We start from the raw sequence: 22248 nt of genomic DNA on the forward strand, positions 1-22248 counted from the left end.
TTTAACACATTTGGTACCAAGACTGCTGGAACAACTAACTGACAACACTTCCTTGGGGGGGTCTCTAACATTACTACTCTACACAGTAAATTGTCTAACATCACTAATTCTTTCAATGGTACTGGGGTTTGTGAATCTGACGAGTATCTTGCTTAGCCAAAAACTTAATGACAGGTGCCCATATGGGGTCTTGTCTTTGTTCTGTTTCTACTACTGTAGCATCTAATGCTGGGTAATTTAACTGGATTGCAGCTACATGTCGAGAAAACGCATCAGCTACAATTTTTTTTCCTGGGATATATCCAAATGTAGGATTGAATTATTGAATTGTAAGTAAATATCTAGCATATTTTCCGACAGGATTTTTATTCATGAACAAAGGAATTAATGGTTGATGATCTGTAAGAACATGAACTGGGAATCTGTAAATTGTACCCCTGAAATGTTTAAGAGCCCATCAACTGCTAGAGTTTAACGCTCTGTTGCACTATAATTGTTCTCTTCCTTAGACAATGTATGGCTGGCATAAGCTATTGCATGATCTCTGTGATCTTCGGATTGAAGTAATGCAGCACTTAAGCCTATGTCTCTAGCATCTGTGACCAACGTAAAAGGTTTAGAAAAATTTGGGTACCTAAGGACAGGTGACGAGATCAATGCTTTTTAGAGCTTCCTGAAAGACTCTTCTTGGGATTCTTCCCAAACAAAGGGTTCATCTTTTCTTTGCAACTTGTAAAGTGGAGCGGCTATAGTAGAGAATCCAGCAATAAATGAACGATTAAATCCTACAAGACCTGTGAATTGTCTCACAGCTTCTGCATTATGAGGCATTGGAAAATCACAGGCAGCAAAAATTTTGTATTCATCCAAGGTAATACCTGAAGGGGTCACTGAGTGACCTAGGAAATTAACCTTCTCCTCTAAAAATGAACACTTTGAAAGTTTTATTTTTAAATTTGCTTCTGCGAGCTTTGTGAGTACTTTCTCCAGGTTCTGGAAGTGAGTCTGGACATCTTGCGACATGATTATGAGATCATCAAGATAAACTAGAAGAGTACTACCAATCAATCTATGATACAGGTTCGTCATGAACCTTGAAAAGGTTATTGGGCTGCTTTGCAAACCAAATGGCATTCTCTTGAAATGAAAAGGAAAATTAGGGGTACTAAAGGCTGTCAACTATTTACTTTCCTCATCTAGTGAGATCTGCCAGAATCCCTGCAACAAGTCTAAAGTTGAAAATACTTTGTTTCTACCTATGCTTTGCAACAAATCATTTAAGACTGGAAATGGGAAATGATCAGGTATGGTACTCTGTTAGAGTTTTGGTAGTCGATTACCGGTCTCCATGTCCCAACTCGTTTTGGTACAAGAATCAATGAGGCGTTCGATTCAAATACATCATCCTGTAACAATTCTTCTATAAGTCTATCAGCTTCTGCTCTATGAGAATGTGGTAAACGGTATGTTGGAACATAAATTGGTGTTGTACCTTGTTCAAGGACAATTTTATGCATGATGAGAGGAGTGAGAGCTAACTTTTCTCCAGGTAAACCGATGACTGTTCTGTTCTTATTTAAAATTTCCAAAAATTGAACCACGGAGTCAGAGAAATCCGTAGGACTGAGGTGTTGTGCTTGCACCTCTGGCTGAGATTCCCATTCTCCTGGTGTGAGTGTACACACAATAAGTTCCATGGAGACATCACCCACCACTTGCACCGGTAACGAGTAATGGGAAAAATCTACAACGTGTTTGACAGACTGGAGATGGATGTCGGCACTACTAGTGTTTGCAATATACAATGTAAGAGTACTGTCCTGCACTGTGTGCCAGGAGGGTTCGACAAATGTACCATTTACTTTACATGTTTCACTATCTGCAATGACATCCGACAACTCAGGAACTCCCTGAATCTTAGCTCTTACTCTTGGGAGAAAATGAGAGTGCAGCACAGTGTCAGTAGCTGTAGAACCACTGACTTCATAGATGGAAGCTGACAGGCGAGCAAGAAGATGAGAATCTGTTACAGTGTCCCCTTCCAGAAAGTCTCGATACTCATTCTCCTGAGCAACTCAACATCAAAGATGTTTCAATTGAGTACCTGTTTTCTCAGGCATGCTACTGCAACAAGAATCTGATAAACCAATGCAAGCAAGTTGGGAAGTTGATTTCTCCCTTAACTGTTACTTATTTCCTGAAACACCCTTCAGAAAAGGTACTTGTGATTTTCTTACTATGACAGAGTGCTTACTTAAAATATCTATACGAGTTGCAGGCTTGACAATATTTATTTTAGCACCTGTATTAACACAGACTTTTAGTCTTCTATCATATACTAGGGCTAATACAAGCGGACCATCACATGACACTGTACAATTCAATGCTTGTGATTTATGTTGCCTTGGTTTTCTATGTCTCGTCTGGGTCAAATTCACCCGGGTCCCATCAACATCCAACACTGGTCTATTGTCAGTGTCCTCCTCTGTCAAGTGTTCAAATCTGTTTTGGGTAACTACTGAGTACACAGAAAGGGCACTAGGGTGTGCGTTCTTGAATTGGTTAAGGGGCATTAGTTCCAAATATGCCAAAAATATGCAATAATTGAAAACTCGTTCGATTTCAATCAAACTTTTTTGACGAGTTGTATATGAAAAGGGTTTCATCTGGTCCAAGTCTCAGCATCGTAGCATAAATAGGAAGGGGAAAAAATATTGAATTATGTGTCAAAAAATTTCCAAAATTGTCAAAAATTAACATCAAATACAAGTGTTAACTGAAATCATGTATATGACTCTCAGCTATCACAATAGCATACATTAAAAATATATATAATTTTTTTAATAAAACTAATTAAGTTAAAAAAAAATATTTTTTTTTCTTATTTCATTTGCATGAAACTTATACACCTAACTGCACGTATGCCTATCTGTAAGGGTGCTAATTTTGGAGGAAATTGGTTGATGTCAACCTCAACCACAGATGGCAGCACCTTAGACTTTAATTTTTAATGATTTATTTTTCAAGTAACATAAACGTAGTCCCTACTCTTTCATTTTTATTCAATTTACATGAAACTTACACCTTATATGTAAAGTTTGTCTCTAAAATCTGATGCCAGCGTTTTTTTCTAAGTTCAAATATTGATTTTATAACAGCAATAAACATGATTTATTTGCATAATTTTTGGAGGGAACTTTGACAATTTGTATTAGTAAAACTAAATATATTTTGGAAAATCTGCAGCATTAGATCCTTTAATATATGCTAATGTGTCAGAAAAGTGTCATAGAATGATTATATTTGAAACTTGTGTTTGTAGGGACTTACTGAAAATGTTTAATATTTGTTGAAAAAATATATATATATATCTCCCTTTCTATTTAGGCTGATGTACTGAAACTTGGAACAATTGCAGCCCTTTCCATATAAAACATGTCAAAAAAGATTTGTTGACATTAAACAAAGTTTAAAAAAATAACTCATGGCCCTTAATCAGAGATGTAAGCTAGCAAAACAACTAAGTACAAGGGCGTGGAGAAACTGTAAAAATAACAGGACACTAGAGAGCAGAGAAAAATTCCAGAGGGCCAGGAATGAATACGTCAGGGAGAGAAGAGAGGCAGGAAAGGCAATATGAAAATGACATGGCGAGCAAGGCAAAGACTCAACCAAAATTGCTGCACAGCCAAAACTGGAGAAAAACAACAGTGAAGGAACAGGAAATGAAACTGAAGAGAGGAACAAAAAGATTCATTACAAACGACAAGGAAGTGTGCGAGAAACTCAATAAAAAATTCCAGGAAATCTTCACCTCAGAACAAGGAGAAGTCCCAGAGATACGGGAGGGAGAATCTAACCAGACAACATTCGAAGAGTTTGTGATTACCAATAGGGAGGTGAGGAAACATCTTTTAGATTTGGATGCGACAAAGGCTATAGGCCCGGATGGAATCTCACCCTAAAGGAAGGAGCAGAAGCTCTGTGTCTGCTACTCTCCATGGTATACAACAATCATTAGTGACAAATGAATTGCCAAAAATTTGAAAGACGGCTAATGTAGTTCCGATATTTAAGAAGGGTGAAAGACAGGTGGCACTGAACTACAGACCAGTGTCCTTAACTTGCATTCTATGCAAGGTGATGGAGAAGATTGTGCGAAAAAATCTAGTGGAAGTTGTGTAAAGAAAGAACTTTTTAACACAACATCAGCATGGGTTCAGGGATGGCTAATCAAGCCTCACAGGATTGATTGATTTCTATGACCAGGCAACAAAAACCAGGCAAGATAAAGAGAGCTGGACAGGCTGCATATTTCTGGACTGCCAGAAAGCACACAGTTTCACATAAAAGACCACAAGCTGGAGATGCAGGCAGGAGTGAAAGGGAAGGTACTCCACTGGATAAGAGAGTACCTGAGCAACAGAAGACAGCGAGTCACTGTGAGGGGTAAGGCCTCAGAGTGGCAGAGCGTCACCAGTGGAGTTCCACAGGGATCAGTCCTTGACCTATACTGTTTCTGATATACGTAAATGATCTCCCAGAGGGAATAGACTCACATCTCTCAGTGTTTGCTGAAGGTGCAAAAATTATGAGGAAGAACATGACAGAGAAAGATAGTGTGAAGCTACAAGATGACCTTGACAGACAGAAGGAATGGTCCAACAAATGGCCACTAATGTTAAACCATAGTAAATGTAAGGTAATGAAACTAGGCGGTGGAAATAGGAGACCAGTCACTGGATACCGAATGGGAGATGAAGGCCTTCACGAAACGGACACAGAGAAAGATCTAGGAGTTGATATCACACCAAACCTGTCTCCTGAAGCCCACATCAAAAGAATAACATCGTTGGCATATGCGAGGCTGGCTAACATCAGAACTGCTTTCAGAAACCTGTGTAATTAATCCTTCAGAACCTTGTATACCACATATGTAAGACCAATCCTGGAGTATGCAGTCCCAGCAAGGAGCCCATACCATGTTAAGCTCAAGACGAAGCAGGAAAAAGTTCAGAGGTATGCCACTAGGCCAGTCCCAAACTAAGAGGCATGAGTTATGAGGAAAAGCTGCGTGAACTGCACCTCACGTCGCTGGAAGCCAGAAGAGCTCGTAGGGACATGATCACTACATATAATTCTCATAAAAATGCATAATCCAAAGATGGATTATTTAACACGGTGGTACATGCACAAGGGGACACAGGTGGAAGCCGAGAACCCAAATAAGACTCAGAGACATTGGAAAAAACTTTTTCAGGGTCAGAGTAGTTAGTAAATGGAATGCACTAGGAAGTGATGTGGTGGAGGCTGACTCCATACACAGTTTCAAATGTAAATATGATAGAGCCCGGTAGGCTCAGGAATCTGTACACCAGTTGATTGACGGATGAGAGGCGAGACCAAAGAGCCAAAGCTCAACCCCCGCAAACACAACTAGGTAAGTACACAAGATGGCAGAAACAGTGTAGTACCTCTGGCTCTGACATCACACACTGGTGCCAACACACAAGATGGCAGAAATAGTGTAATACCTCTGTTCCTTTATTTTTGCATATAAAGACCTTTATAATTACTATGGTTCTTGAAATACGTTCAAAATATATTCTTAATACAATCATGTATGTCTCGTTTTAATATTAGTGTAAGGTGTGAGGGGTCACCGGATGAGACACGTAGTTTCTCCTAATAAGATTCTTGGAGGGAACAATGGCACCTTCTGCGATGCATTCCGTATCACTTAGTGAGGTTTTCTCCAACATGCTTAGAAAACATCCCAGTTGTGTTTTCTGTACGTATATGCCTCGAACCTGTCCTCTGGGTGGAAATACGCTCATGGGAATGGATTGAGTAAGGCTACATAAGTAGTATTATTATCAACTATCTATTCATGGATATTTAAGTTTAGTTTCAGGATTTATTTTCTTAAGTTAGGTTTCATTATGTTTGGTTATGTTAATAGTGTATTATTGATGGTAATGTGAAATGAGCAATTCGATAACTATTTTAGTGTACCTGCGAATTCGTTTTGCAGAAAACCAAATTCCCTAAAGTAAACGGTTTCAGCATACCTAACTATATAATAAACCAACGATTTATAATACAGTAATTATAACTTTAGAATAATCTCTGTTTAGGACAAAAGTTCACTCCAAGTTTACATATAGCATTTTCCTGGAACTATAATATGCTTTCAGACCATCATAAATTTCTAAATAACTATCCACATGGTTTGAGGGGGGACGTGATTTCTCACAGTAATGGATCTGGTCTGAGGACAGGTTCTGAAATTCATATTAAATATATAAGGGTTGCACATTATTAAAGCAGTGCTTGCCTTCTTATGGTTTAACCTTTAGTGTGTACACAAAATAGCTCTAAAATTACTTCTGTCATCTTGCAGGGAAGCTGTGGGTGGCGGTGGTGGTGAGCGTGTTGGTGTGGGGCGTCACCCTGTGGCTGATACATCAGGAGTGGCTGCTGGTTGCCGGAGGGCGTCGGGTGAACTTTATTACCTCCCTCCTGTATTGCTGGGGCGCCCTCCTCCAGAACCCTCCTTCAGTTCTCTCCATTAGCAATTCAGGAAGAGTATGTCTTTCATGCACAATTATATGCCTGCAATTCATGCTGTGAATCCTTCAGATGTATCCTTCTGAAGAAGTATTATTAAATTCGAAAGTACTTAAGGAATTTCCTGTCTTAATCCTTCCTTCGTGGTCTGACATTGTCTCATTGTCACATTGTTAATCACATGTTAATTTCTTTGTGATTTACACGCGCATACACACACACGCACACACACACACACACACACACACACACACACACACACACATATACAAACACACACACACACACACACACAGTGTGTGTGTTAATAAATAATATATGCTAATATATAATATATATATTTTATATATTAGCATATATAAATATGCTAATATATATATATATATAATATGCTAATATATATATATATATATATATATATATATATATATATATATATATATATATATATATATATATATATATATATATATATATATATATATATATATATATATATTAGCATATTTTGGTAGCAGTCTTTCTTGTAAACAACTGTTGTCAAATATGACCGAAAAAGTAAGATTAATAATTCTAACACGAATTTTCTCAATATTTCTTATGTTTCTTTTTACTGTCGATTGTAACTGAAAAATCAATTCTCCAAAATTAATTTTTATTTCTAGTCTGACGCGACGCTTGAACGCGTTTCGTAATAACTTATTGCATTTTCAAAGACTTTAGTTTACACACACACAACAGTAACCTGAAAACACTTAACAGAGTTTTACTTATTCTAACGCTAAACAGCTTGTCTCATATACTCGCATTTCGGTGAGGTGATATGTTGCAACAGTTTTGGATGAGGTGAACAAACTTTTGACCAACACAAGACAGAACACGGAACAATAGGTATTAATTGGATAAATGAGAGGGAAGAATGGAAGTAACTGCAAAGGGCCTATTGGCCCATACTTCCTCTTGATGCTTCTATATTGGTACGGAGTCTTGAAGTGGGTACAATATAGTTGTGCATCAATTATGCACAACTTTATTCTACCCACATCAAGACTCCGTACCAATATAGAAGCATCAAGAGGAAGTATGGGCTAATAGGCCCTTTGCAGTTACTTCCATTCTTATGCTTTCATGTTTCCAATTAATACCCATTGTTCCGTGTCTGTCTTGTATTTGTCACAAGTTTGTTCACCTCTGTTACGGCCCTCTCGGGTCGCAACTGGGTTCTTACTCTGGTGTTGTTAGAGGAAGGGTATCCGGCCCCAAGCCAGTAGTGGCTTTCAAGGGATGTGATCCATAACGCAAGTAAATAAAAAAGGGGAAGGGAAAGAAAGGCAAAAACTTAATATTATAATTAACATCTTCACCAATAAATATATGTAAGAAGATTACACGGGGGGGGGGGGGGGGGGGTATAAACACTATTATCTACACGGTTGTCTTCCTCTGATGACTCTGGATCTTCACGGTGCCAAGCTCTTGGTGCTCTCGTGGCCTCACGACGAATACTTCGAGAATCTTGAGTCTACCCCGGCCACAGGCCAGCCAAAACACAGTTCCACTGGGGGCACCGTCGTGGAGGCCGTCAACCACAAGTCCAGCAGATAGCTGGCAGGTTCCAAATCAGCGATGCTGGTTAGGCCACTCCACGACCGGTACTAGGGTTGCGCCCTAGTCAGGAGCCTCGTGTGATACCACAGATCACTATCCTTTCCACAACACCCCAGTGGTTAAGCGCCTCCACCAGTCAGTCCCGGGTATGACAATCCTTCAACTGCCGCTTCACAGGCAGGGTAACACCACAGTGTTCATCCGGGGGGCGACTCACAGCTGCTGCAGCAAACACTTGGTGACGAGACGGCTGCCTTGGGTAGACTGACTCAACCTCCATTACAGCAGTCCCAGGTCGACTCTGTAATCAGACACGTCATCAGTAACAGGGACACACAAAAGCACCTCACTTACAGGCTTAGATACAAACGCCCGACGTATCCACTTCATAGATGGCGTTGCTGTCTAAGCTTCACTTCACCAGAGGTCAGCAGCGGCTGTGTTACGAGCTAATCAAGACTGGGAACTAGCCCTTGTGGCCAGTACACCTCGTCCTCACCAGGTGTCGTCGTCCATTTGGAGGGGGTTTCGGGAGCTGACCCACAGATGGCGTGGTCGTCACTGCTCCAGGCTCGGACGCTGGATTCGGGTCCGTAACACCTCCCCACCAAAAAGAATTTGGTTTGGGGTTCTATAAAAGAAAAGACAAACCAAATTAGTACGTGGATACAACTCCACACAGATTCACGTACACTATTAACTGGAATGGTGAGGCTGTCTTGTCCACAGAACTGTACTACTGGGGAACTCTGGCACAGATGAAACTTGAAGATGGTAGGCAATGGCTTGCCTGTTGCAACTTCACACAACTCCGCTGCGATGTCAAGCAGGGGCATATTCTCACATCTCTCGAGTAAGGATTGGTATCGACACGATCTGGGTCGACTCGACACTTCCCTGTGTCGGGACACCGATGATGGCTGATTACAAACGGCATTTCTGGTACCGTTCCAGCAGTCCTTCAGGGAGACGGGAACCTGGAATACAGGGGTCTGATCATATAGAGTGAGTGACAGCGGGTAAAACAGTACTTACAGCATACTCCTTTACTAGGTCCACACCTAGTCCCAACAGAGCTGCTTATACACCATAGATGATGTCTGCTCTGCCACCGTCCGGTCGACCAACGTTCCGTATAATGCTGCATTTAGGCTCAGCAATCACGCGAGGGGTGTCAACCTGTCGGAAACAGTCACTCATATTATCATCTCTCGTACCTCCTGTATCTACCATCACCTTCCAGGTCCCTTCTTCGACTGCACCACTCACCGTGCACGTCTCCAATCCCTGGGACCTCCTCCCAGGGATGGGTCCGGCCTCTGGGACCTCCTCCCAGGGGAGGGATCCGGCCTCTGGATTTCTAATCCAGAGGCCGCGGGTTCGAATCCCGCTGGGGATGCCAATTATGTTACGGCCCTTTCGGGTCGCAACCGGGTTCTTACTCTGATGTTGTTAGAGGAAGGGTATCCGGCCCCAAGCCAGCAGTGGCTTTCAAGGGATGAGATCCGTAACGCAAGTAACTTAACGGGGAAGGGAAATAAAGTCAAGAACTTAATACTATAATTATTACCATCACCAATAAATATATATAAGATTACACGGGGGGGGGGGGGGTATAAACACTATTATATACACTATGTAGTCTTCCTCTGAAGACCCTGGACGTTCACGGTGCCAAGCTCTTGGTGCTCTCGTAGCCTAACGACGAATCCTTAGCGAATCTTGAGTCTACCCCGGCCACAGGCCAGCCAAAACACACAGTTCCACTGGGGGCACCGTTGTGGAGGCCGTCAACCACAAGTCCATCAGATAGCTGGCAGGTTCCAAATCAGCCACGCTGGTTAGGCCACTCCACGAGCAATACTAGGGTCGCGCCCTAGTCTGGAGCCTCGTGTGATACCACAGATCACTCTCCTTTCCACAACACCCCAGTGGTTAAGCGTCTCCACCAGTCAGTCCCGGGTATGACAATCCTTCAACTGCCACTTCATAGGCAGGGTAACACCACAGTGTTCATCCGGGGGGCGACTCACAGCTGCTGCAGCAAAACACTTGGTGTCGAGACGGCTGCCTTGGGTAGACTGACTCAACTTCCCTTACAGCAGTCCCAGGTCGACTCTGTAAGCAGACACGTCATCAATAACAGGGACACACAAAAGCACCTCACTTACAGGCTCAGACCCAAACGCCCACCTATCCACTCCATAGATGGCGTTGTCGTCTGAGCACCACCTCACCAGAGGTCAGCAGCGGCTGTGTTGTGAGCTGAACAGGACTGGAAACTGGCCCTTGTGGCCAGTACACCTCGTCCTCACCAGGTGTCATCGTCCATTTGGAGGGGGTTTCGGGAGCTGACCCACAGATGGCGCGGTCGTCACTGCTCCGGGCTCGGACGCTGGATTCGGGTCCGTAACACCTCCCCACCAAAAAGAATTTGGTTTGGGGTTCTATAAAAGAAAAGACAAACCAAATTAGTACGTGGATATAACTCCACGTCGTGGACGTTCAGGGTGCCAAGCTCTTGGTGCTCTCGTAGCCTCACGACGAATCCTTCGCGAATCTTGAGTCTACCCCTGAGTCTGTCTGAGGGGCCTCGTAGCCTGGTGGATAGCGCGCAGGACTCGTAATTCTGTGGCGCGGGTTCGATTCCCGCACGAGGCAGAAACAAATGGGCAAAGTTTCTTTCACCCTGACTGCCCCTGTTACCTAGCAGTAAATAGGTACCTGGGAGTTAGTCAGCTGTCACGGGCTGCTTCCTGGGGGTGGAGGCCTGGTCGAGGACCGGGCCGCGGGGGACACTAAAGCCCCGAAATCATCTCAAGATAACCTCAAGAAGATACCCCGGCCACAGGCCAGCCAAAACACAGTTCCACTGGGGGTACCGTCGTGGAGGCCGTCAACCACAAGTCCAGCAGATAGCTGGCAGGTTCCAAATCAGCCACGCTGGTTAGGCCACTCTACGAGCGATACTAGGGTCGCGCCCTAGTCAGGAGCCTCGTGTGATAACCGTCCAGCGACTACTGCCAAAATTGTTGTACCATATCACCTCACCCAAATGCGGGTATAAATATAGAAGCAAATGGCGTGTTTACAGGTTACAGTTGTGTGTGTGTAAACTAAAGTGTTTGAAAATGTAATAGGTAATTACGAAACGCGTTCAGACGTCGCGTCAGACTATAAATACAAATGAATTTTGGAGAAATGATTTTTCAATTACCATCGACAGTAAATAGAAACATAAAAAATATTGAGAAACTTTGTGTTAGAATTATTAATCTTACTTTTTCGGTCATATTTAACAACATATGTTTACAAGAAAGACTGCTACCAAAATATACTAATGTGCAGATATATATATATATGTCGTACCTAGTAGCCAGAACGCACTTCTCAGCCTACTATGCAAGGCCCGACTTGCCTAATAAGCCAAGTTTTCCTGAATTAATATATTTTCTCTAATTTTTTTCTTATGAAATGATGGAGCTACCCATTTCATTATGTATGAGGTCAATTTTTTATTATTATACCTATACCTATACCCCCTATTAGACTATTTTACAGGAACTTCTTTTCCACAGCCCATAAAACGGAGGAAAGGGTCCTGAAAGATATTGTCACGTTATCCCTACAGACAAAAATCAGAAGATACAACTGACGATTTACTATAAAACCAGAAAAACGGCCAGCCTACTCATGAGAAACTCTCCAGACACAAAGCAGAATGCTTTAAAAGAGACCAACGTCGTCTATGCCTTCAAATGCCCTCTTGGGGACTGTAAGCCTAAAAAAAAACAGTATATAGGCAAGACAACAACATCTCTTTCCAGGCGTTTAACGATGCATAAGCAACAGGGCTCCATTAAGGAACATATAATCTCTTCCCACAAACAAACCATCACCAGAGAAATCTTAGCAAACAACACAGAAATCATCGATAGATACAGCGATAGCAGGCGGCTTGACGTCTGCGAGGCACTACACATCAAGAAGTCAACACCAGCAATCAACAGCCAATTAATGCACAACTATATTCTACCCACTTCAAGACTCCGCTCCAATATAGAAGCATCAAGACATATGGACCAATAGGCTTTCTACAATTACTTCCATTCAATACCCATTGTTTCGTGTCCTGTCTTGTGTTTGAATTTAATACCCATTCAATACTCATTGTTTCGTGTTCTGTCTTGTGTTGGATTTAAATACCCATTGAATACCCATTGTTAAAAGTTCGTTTTTCACCTCATCCACCTCACCCAAATGTAGATATAAACCTCGAAGATGTGTAAGCTCTATTCAGTTTCAGTTGTGTGTTTGTTTACTAAAGTCTTTGAAAATGTAATAAGTTTTACGAAACGCGCTCAAGTGTCGCGTCAGACTAGAAATAAAAATGAATTTTGGAGAATTGATCTTTGAATTACCATCAACAGTGAAAAGAAACATACGAAAGATAGAGAAAGTTCGTGTTAGAATTATTAATCTTACTTTTTTGGTCATGTTTAATAATATATGTCTACAGGAAAGACTGCTACCAAAATATACTAATATATATATATATATATATATATATATATATATATATATATATATATATATATATATATATATATATATATATATATTATTAAATATGACCGAAAAAGTAAGATTAATAATTCTAACACGAATTTTCTCAATCTTTCGTACATTACGCTTCACTGTTGGAGGTAAATCAAAAATCAGTTCTCCAAAATTCATTTTTATTTCTAGTCTGACGCGACACGGGCGCGTTTCGTAAAACTTATTACATTTTCAAAGACTTTAGTTCACAAATACACAACTGAATAGAACTTACGTATCTCCGATTTTATATCTACATTTGAGTGAGGTGGAAGGGGTGATGTGGCATTAACACAAGACAGAACAAAATGTGGTATTAATAGGGTATTAATTTCATCAACACAAGACAGAACAAGAGTATTAATAGGGTATTAATTTCATCAACACAAGACAGAACACGAAACAATGGATATTGAATAGAAGTGTTTGTAGAAAGCCTATTGGTCCATATTTCTTGATGCTTCTATATTGGAGCGGAGTCTTGAGGTGGGTAGAATATAGTTGTGCAATAATTGGCTGTTGATTGCTGGTGTTGACTTCTTGATGTGTAGTGCCTCGCAAACGTCAAGCCGCCTGCTATCACTGTATCTATCGATGATTTCTGTGTTGTTTACTAGGATTTCTCTGGCGATGGTTTGACTGCTACCAAAATATACTAATATATATATATATATATATATATATATATATATATATATATATATATATATATATATATATATATATATATATATATATATAGATATATATATTGTGATGATAATCTCTTTCAAGAGAGATTGAGCCTGCTCTTCTCTACATGAAGTTATGTATTTTATTCAAGAATAATATGCTACCTTCAAGATACGTCTACCAGTAGCACAAAACGTTTTGACCAGGAGGCAAAACATATCCAAGACTCACCTCCCTACTCCACTCCCTCCACGCCGGCTCGTCATCAACCAGCCAACTACCCATCCCAGCCTGCCTGCTCCTGATTGGTGACTCGCCGACTGCACACCTGCACACTGCACTTCAGCGCCTTCTACCTGAGTCGATGTCTGGGTTTGGTCCAGCCATTGAAGTCAGAATATCCTTGTGCTCTCAAGCCGTGAACAACTAACTGATATACGCTGTCTATCAGCTGGATGTTTCTCAGCTAGCGCTAATATTCTCAGCACCTAATTATTTCTCACCTTTAAACTTTATATTATTATAGAGTAAACTTCATCCCTATTATTCATTTATGTTATATTGTTTTTGACTTGTTCTTTTGCACTGTACATTGCCAAGGGATTGTCTTTGTTTATATTTTGTTTTCTATATTAATTAAAGTTTCATTGTTCATATTTTGTGTTTTGCGTGTCTTCCCTTACTTTACCACAGACAGACAGATAAACAGCCAAGCAGTCTATCTTTTTTTTTGTAAGTGTAACTAGGCATTGACACCTGCCATTGAAGGACTGCCGAACATCTACACTCCAACACTTTCCCGTCACATTTAATGGGGGCCTGTCCACGGAGCTTCACTCAGGTACTAGTACCAGAACGTCAATTTGTGGTAAGCGTACTTGGCTTTGATACAGTTGCTTTTCAATATTTTCATTATTTTTAATATTTATATGGTGCTGTGTATTGTGCATTCCGAGAGTAGCATATAGTGAGTGTTGGATAACTTTGGATTACGTGGTGACTGGAGGCCTCAGTCATTCTCTTAATTGGTCATCCCTCCCTCCTTGTTATTACTCGTGTTTTCCACCTTTTGTCCGTAGGATATTTCTCAATCTCAGACAGATCATCATTTTGGGTACCCTGGTACTTTGGTTTGTCTTCGGGTCAAAGCACCCTATCTTCTGCAATCCGACCGAAGGAGGATAAAGAGGGCCATAGTTCCTCTAGCACGGACTACGTTGCTGAGTTGGGACCTCAGCAGCAGTTCTCGTCACCAGTTGACACTCGCGCCCCTACACGTCGGTCAGAGATGATGATATTTACTTAGGTAGGGAATTAGCTTTCTTTTTTCAGAGCACAAAGTTAGCTAATTCTGTAAGTATCATCTTTCATTTAGTGGGAAAACCCTGTCCTGTAGAGACTCTCGGCAAGGTATGCCTACATTCTTGGACTACTTTATTCACTTTTCTAACAATTAAATGTTTCATTTGTTTTAGAAACTCAGTTTCATTTATTTAGTAGGATTTTCTTGCCCTTATTCTCTTACATTGAGTTCCGGGTACAAGATTTCCTGCGCTTTTGATTGACTAATCATTTACCATTCTAAAATTAACATTAATTGTTAATTATTAAATTCCACAGGATAGTTACCAGTTTCCACCTTATCCTGTTACTGACACTTACCATATCACAAGTATTCGTTGTACATTTATTTGTTATTTTTCACCATTTTCGTCTCCCAGCTTTTCGTAACGATCCAGCAGGTGAAATAGAAACCTTAAGTCGTGCCAAGAGGACCGAATTACAAACTCTTGCACACGAATATCAACTAGATGTTCCCCATGGAGCCAACAAAAATGAATTGCATAACTTAATAATGGATCACCTCTTAGATGAAGGGACGATTGACTCTGAAACTCACGAAACTTATTCTATTGCAGATAAACATGATCTGGCAACTATAAAACTCAAGCTCGAACTTGCAAAGCGGCGAGCGCGGAGCAACAGAAAGAAGCTCTACAAATGAGGAAAGAAGAAGCTGCAATCAGGAAGGAAGAACAAGAACGTGAGGCGGCCCTGGCGAAAGAAGCTCTACAAATAAGGGAAAGATAGGCTGCAATCAGGAAAGAAGAACAGGAACGTGAGACTACACTACTCCGTGAGCGTGAGCGAATACAGCTTGAAGCAAAACAACGTCACTTGGAGATACAACGCGAGCATGACAAAACGCAAGCGGAGAGGGCTATAGCATGTTGTCAACAAGAACTCACGTTGGAAATTACACACCACACTCAGCGCCAACAAGCTACTGCTAGTCTTCCCGTAAGTTTCAATGTCTCCCATGCAAGTAAGTTAATGCCACCTTTCGTTGAGACAGAGATTGATGTCTTTTTTACCACTTCTGAGACCCTAGGTAATAAACTTAGCTGGCCAGCAGATCAATGGTCTACCCTTATCAGAGTGCATCTCACAGGTTACTCTCAGTACCTTAGAGTCTGAGAATGACTACCAGACCCTGAAGCAAGCAGTGTTGGACGCCTACCTTCTCTCCACCGAAAGCTACAGACGAAAATTTCGTGATCATCTAAAGGCAAGTACCACCACCTTTCTAGAATTTACCAATACCAAGAAAAGATATTCCATGAAATGGCTGGAAGCAGCACATGTCTCTACATTTTCAGAGCTCATCAACCTCATGCTAGTTGAGGAATTCTTGAGACGTGTTCCCCCTTCCGTCCATTAAATATTTAGCAGATAAAGAAGAAACCGACTTCATCAAATGTGCGAAATCAGCTGACATCTACAGCCTCATCCACCGGCTTACACCATCACCTCCTCCCAGTAAGAAGTCTTGGTATAGTTATGATAAAGTAGGTACAGATCAAGCAAGCTCTCAATTGTATTGTAAGTATTGCAAACTCTATGGACATACCATAGATAGATGTGGGAAAGCTCAATACAAAGGCAATGAAACAACTAAACCCAAACCGACTCCTCCTAAGTCCGGTAAGCCTGTGATGAATGTTGGTGTTCCTATTAATGATCTTTCTCTCTTCAGTAAACACCTGTATCCTGGAACTGTCTCTACCAACGGTACAGATTCGGAGGGACGTTTCAAATTGAAGATCTTGAGGGACACAGCGGCTCTTCAGTCCATAATATTGAAATCAGCTGTGCCTAACATCACCTACACCGGGGAAACCGTCCTTATCACTGACCTCACTGCTACCACTCCGTATCCACTCGCCAGAGTCCACCTGGCCTGTCCTTTTGTGACCGGTGAAGTCCAAGTCGCCATCAGGGAGAAGCCTTTTCCCATGTCTGGAGTGCAACTTCTCCTGGGCAACGACTTGGCAGAAGATTTGCAACCGTCCAACCTGATCATCATGGACAAACCCCAGGTGTGTAACTCTGTAGTGGACAATCCCATCTTTGAGTATGTTTCAGCAGAGGTCCAAGAAAGTGATGAAGTTTCTCCTCCGGTTTTGGTGACTACCCGTACACAAGCTGCACGGGTAGTCACCAAACTACCAAACTACCGCAACCAGCTGACTCTACTGCTACCGCTGTCCCACGAGACCCTCAGAATCTACCACCTAATCTTACCAGTTTGGAGTTCTGTAAGTTACAGAGGGAGGATCAATCATTAACACCATTATTCTTCCAGGCTGAGACTCAACCTGACAGTATCCCTGGGTTCTTCCTAGAGAATCAGTTGCTCTACCGCAGGTACAGACCCAGTAAGCTGAAGAAGGACGACGATTGGGCAAATGTCGAACAACTAGTGGTTCCCATCAGCCTACGGCCCGAAATTCTACACCTGGCCCACGGAGCTCTTTCTCACTATGGTTTTAACAAAACCTACCACAGAATCAGACAAGAATACTACTGGCCAGGTATGGTTAAGGATGTCAAAAAGTACGTGCAACAGTGTCATACATGTCAGATGGCAGGTAAACCTAACATCTCTATTCCCCAGGCCCCATTGACTCCTATTCAGGTGCCTGCGGAACCTTTCCACAGACTCATCATAGACTGTGTTGGTCCTTTACCCCGGACCAGTTCTGGCAACGCCTATATATTAACTATCATGTGTCCTACCACCAGATTCCCCATAGCAGTTCCAGTAAAGAACATTACGGCTGCTACTGTGGTGAAACAACTAATGAAGATCTTCACCCAGTATGGATTTCCAAGAGAGGTTCAAAGTGACTGTGGCGCCAACTTCACCAGTGATCTCTTCAAGACGACACTGGAAGAGTTCAACATCACACAGGTACTGTCCAGCCCTTATCATCCTGCTTCACAGGGTTCTCTTGAACGAAGTCATCAGACTATTAAAGCACTCCTAAAGAAATTTTGCAATAAAACCTTGAAGGACTGGGATAAACAACTTGACCTCATTGTGTGCATTTTCAGAAGTCTCCCCAATGAGTCTCTAGGAGTATCTCCTTATGAGATGCTCTACGGAGGTAAGTGCCGTACTCCTCTCAAAGCTTTCAAAGACTCTCTACGCAATGCCACCTTCAGTGACCCTCAGAATGTGCCCCAGTTTCTTCAAAACTTAAAACACATTCCAGAGAGAGTACGTAAATTTGCTAATGACAATCTATTGAAAGCTCAGGAGAGGATGAAGACTAATTTTGACCAAAGCAGCAAACTAAGGAAATTTAAACCAGGAGACTTCGTGTTGGCATATTTTCCTATCCCAGGATCTCCATTCCAAAACAAGTTTTCAGGACCTTACCGCATCAAGGAGTGCAGAAACAATCACAACTACGTTCTTGAGACTCCAGATAGGCGGTGGAAGACCCAGTTGTGCCACGTCAACCTCCTGAAGCAGTATCAAGGTACTCCCCCTACTGTGTTGGTATCATTATCCACCTTTAAAGGTCTATACCTCCACAGTGAGACCTTCCCTGCTTCTCCTCCCGAAAGCCCTAACACTGAGTCAGTGCCTTCCAACTCGGAAATCCTTGATGATCTTCATACCTATTTGCAGGACAGTAACAGTGCTCCTCTCATCAGAATCTTCAAGGAACATCAGAAGTTGTTCAGCGATGATCCACAGTAGTGTAATGTGGTTCAGCACGACATCCAGCTACTCCCTGACACCCGGCCGATTCGTCAACCTTTCTACAGAATCAGCCCGAGCAAAAAGGAGGTCATGCGTGCTGAGGTACAGTACCTCCTGGATCATGGGCTGGCCACCCCTCGTGAGTCCCCTTGGGCCTCACCCTGCATCTTGGTGCCAAAACCGCATGGTAAAGTGAGGTTGTGTACTGATTACCGGAAATTGAATCTTGTGACTATCAAGGATGCTTATGCATTACCTAGAATAGATGACATCCTTGACGCCATTGGTAATGCTCGGTATCTATCAAAATTAGACTTACTCAAGGGATACTACCAAGTATGTTTGACAGATCGAGCTAAGGAAATATCTGCCTTTACCACTCCCTTTGGCCTTTGCAGATACGAACGCCTTCCATTTGGACTATGTAATGCCCCGGCCATCTTCCAGCGATCTGTCAACCGCGTCATCCAGGGCTTAGATAACACCTACGCCTACTTGGATGACATCGTTGTGGCAACCAACACCTGGAGCGAACATCTGCTCCAGCTGCAACGATTGTTTGCCAAGCACCTGACAGCCGGCCTCACCATCAATTTGGGCAAGTCCACCTTTGCCAAAGGTAAAGTGCGTTTTCTTGGTCATGAGATAGGGAGTGGCAGCATAGCTCCATTAAACAAACATACCCAAGCCATCCAGCATTACCCACAGCCTACCACCAGGAAGCAGCTCCTTCGCTTCCTTGGTGGTAGGAACACAAATGCGAACAAGCAAGTGAGAATGAGGTGATTTGGTGAAATGCTATGCCCAAGATTACCATCCGAGTTGCTGGCGGGGAAGTGGTTCAAATAGCTTCGGCTACCACTTCCTTTTGTCCGTCCGTGATGGTCAAGCGGATTAAGGTGCCCTGTAGTTACCAGTTGCGTTGCTCCTGGGAGTATGGGTTCGAGTCACTTCTATGGTGTGAGTTTTCAGTCGCATATAGTCCTGGGGACCATTCAGGCTTGTTCGCATTTGTGTTCCTCACGTGTGCCCCAAAGAATGAGGTGATTTGGTGAAATACTATGCCCAAGATTACCATCCGAGTTGCCGGCGGGGAAGTGGTTCAAATAGCTTCGGTTACCACTTCCTTTTGTCCGGCCGTGATGGTCAAGCGGATTAAGGCGCCCTGTAGTTACCAGTTGCGTTGCTCCTGGGAGTATGGGTTCGAGTCACTTCTGGGGTGTGAGTTTTCAGTCACATATAGTCCTGGGGACCATTCAGGCTTGTTCGCATTTGTGTTCCTCACGTGTGCCCCAAAGAATGAGGTGATTTGGTGAAATGCTATGCCCAAGATTACCATCCGAGTTGCCGGCGGGGAAGTGGTTCAAATAGCTTCGGCTACCACTTCCTTTTGTCCGGCCGTGATGGTCAAGCGGATTAAGGCGCCCTGTAGTTACCAGTTGCGTTGCTCCTGGGAGTATGGGTTCGAGTCACTTCTGGGGTGTGAGTTTTCATTCGCATATAGTCCTGGGGACCATTCAGGCTTGTTCGCATATATATTGTGTCGGGAAAGTGTTGGAGTGTAGATGTTCGGCAGTCCTCCAATGGCAGGTGTCAATGCCTGGTCACACTCACAAAAAAAAAACTGCTTGCCTGTTGTCTGTGGTAAGTTAGAGGGAGGAACACGTAAAACACAAAGTATGAACAATGAAACTTTAATATATTTACTTTAAACATAAATGAAAATAAAGACAAATCTTGGGTAAATGACTAATGTGTTACGAACCCGGATCCAGCGTCCGTGCCTGGAGCAGTGACAAACACGCCATCTGTGGGTCAGCTCCCGAAACCCCCGCCAAACGAACGACGACACCTAGTGAGGACAGCGTGTACTGGCCTCGAGGACCAGTTTCCAGTCTGGTTCAGCGCTCAACACCGCCGCTCCTGACCTCTGGTGAGGTGGTGCTCCGACGACAGCGCCATCTATGAAATGGATATGTCGGGCGTTTGTATCTGAGCCTGTGAGTGTGGTGTATTAGTGTCCCGGTTATTAATGACGTGTCTGTTTACAGAGTCGACCTGGGACCACTGTGTTGACGATTGAGTCAGTCTACCCGAGGCAGCCAGTCTCCATACTGTGAAGTTTGCTGCAGCTGTTGAGACGTCGTCCCCCCGGAAGAACACTGTGGTGTGTTAAGCCTGCCAGTGGAGTGGCAGTGAAAGGATTTACCCGGGACCGACCATTGGAGACGATAATCCACTGGGGTATTGAGGACAGGAGGGTGATTGGTGATATCACACGAGACTCCTGTCTAGGGCGTACCCCTTTTATCGTTCGTGGAGTGGCCGTACCAGCCTTGGTGGCTCAGTACCTGCCAGCAGACCTGCTGGACGTGTGGTTGACGGCCTCCACGACGGTGCCCCCAGTGGACCTGTGTTGTGGCTGACCTGTGGCCAGGGTAGGCTCGGCGTTCCCAGAGGACACGTCTTGAGGCCACGAAGAAAGCACCGCGGACTCAGCACCTAGCTTCGAGGATCCATAGTCTCCAGCAGAAGACTACAGTGGTGATCCCCTTTGTAAAGTGTTAATACCCCTCCCCCTTGTGTACGTTTTACTTTTATATATATTTAAATGGTGATGAACATTATATAATATTAAGTTCTTAACTTTCTTTCCCTACTCCCTTTTAAGTTACTTGCGTCACGGATCTCATCCCTTGATAGCCACTACTGGCTTGGGAACGGATACCTATATCTTCCTCTAACAACATCAGAGTGAGAACCCCGTTGCGTCCCGAGAGGGCCGTAACATAATTGGCATCCCCAGCGGGATCCGTCCCCTTGTTAAGTATGTTTGACAGGGGTGGTGAAGTGGCGTAATCCCTGTATATAATTCCCCCTGTGTGACGATTGTGACGTTATACGTCCTGTGAGGTGCTCAGAGTGACTAAGTGCAATATTGGCAAGTGCAGTGTTTGGTGCGATAAAGTGCAATATTGGCGTAGAACAGTGCTCGGTGTGCTAAGTGCTAACGTGTAAGCAGTGTGTTAAGTGCTAAGTGTTCCATCTGTGACAATGGCAGACAAAGCTACCATCGATGATCTGGACGAGGTTCAGGCTTTTCTGAACAGAGAGGATTGTCTTGCCAGATTAAAATATCTGAGCAAACCAGAGCTTGTACTAGTGAGCGCCTACCTGGAGATCAAGATCCGTGCCAGTGATTCCCGTGTGGAAATCTTGTCCAAGGTTCACCGGCACCTGAAGGCAGAAGAGAAACAGGAAGGCGAGACTCCTAGTACAAAGGAAAGTGCAGACATAGCTTCCACGGAAAAGGAAGATAAGGGCAGCGACGTTGACAGTGATTCAGGCGAGCTTAATATCAGCTTCCTAACTGTCAAGATGCGTGCCCTAGAGATCAACCGTGAAATAGAATGGAAGAAATTAGAAATGGAACGAGAGAGACAAGATAAAGAATTAGAGATGAGACGTTTAGAATTAGAAGAAAGGAAAGCAGAGAGAGAAAGAGAAGAGAAACGAGAAAGAGAAGAACGAGAAAGAGAAGAGAAACGAGAAAGAGAAGAACGAGAAAGAGAAGTGAAACGAGAAAGAGAAGAACGAGAAAGAGAAGAGAAACGAGAAAGAGAAGAACGAGAAAGAGAAGAGAGACGAGAAAGAGAGAGAGAAGAACGAGAACGAGAGAGAGAAGAACGAGAGCGAGAAAGAGAGGAACGAGACAGACAAGAACAACGAGACAAAGAGGAAAG

At 43.0% G+C, this 22248-nt stretch overlaps 1 protein-coding gene across 1 annotated transcript in view; it reads left to right on the forward strand.

Annotated features, from left to right (window-relative positions):
• The window catches only part of LOC123774152 (uncharacterized), a 44316-nt gene extending 43649 nt beyond the window's left edge, over positions 1-667 (forward strand). Inside the window, exon 4 of the mRNA XM_069312770.1 lies at positions 565-667. Coding sequence (XP_069168871.1) covers positions 565-667 — 103 coding nt within the window. The remainder of the gene's footprint in view (positions 1-564) is intronic.
• Positions 668-22248: the final 21581 nt, after the last annotated feature.

Source organism: Procambarus clarkii, chromosome 73 (genome assembly GCF_040958095.1).
Source record: "Procambarus clarkii isolate CNS0578487 chromosome 73, FALCON_Pclarkii_2.0, whole genome shotgun sequence".
NCBI classification, from domain to species: Eukaryota; Metazoa; Arthropoda; class Malacostraca; order Decapoda; family Cambaridae; genus Procambarus; species Procambarus clarkii.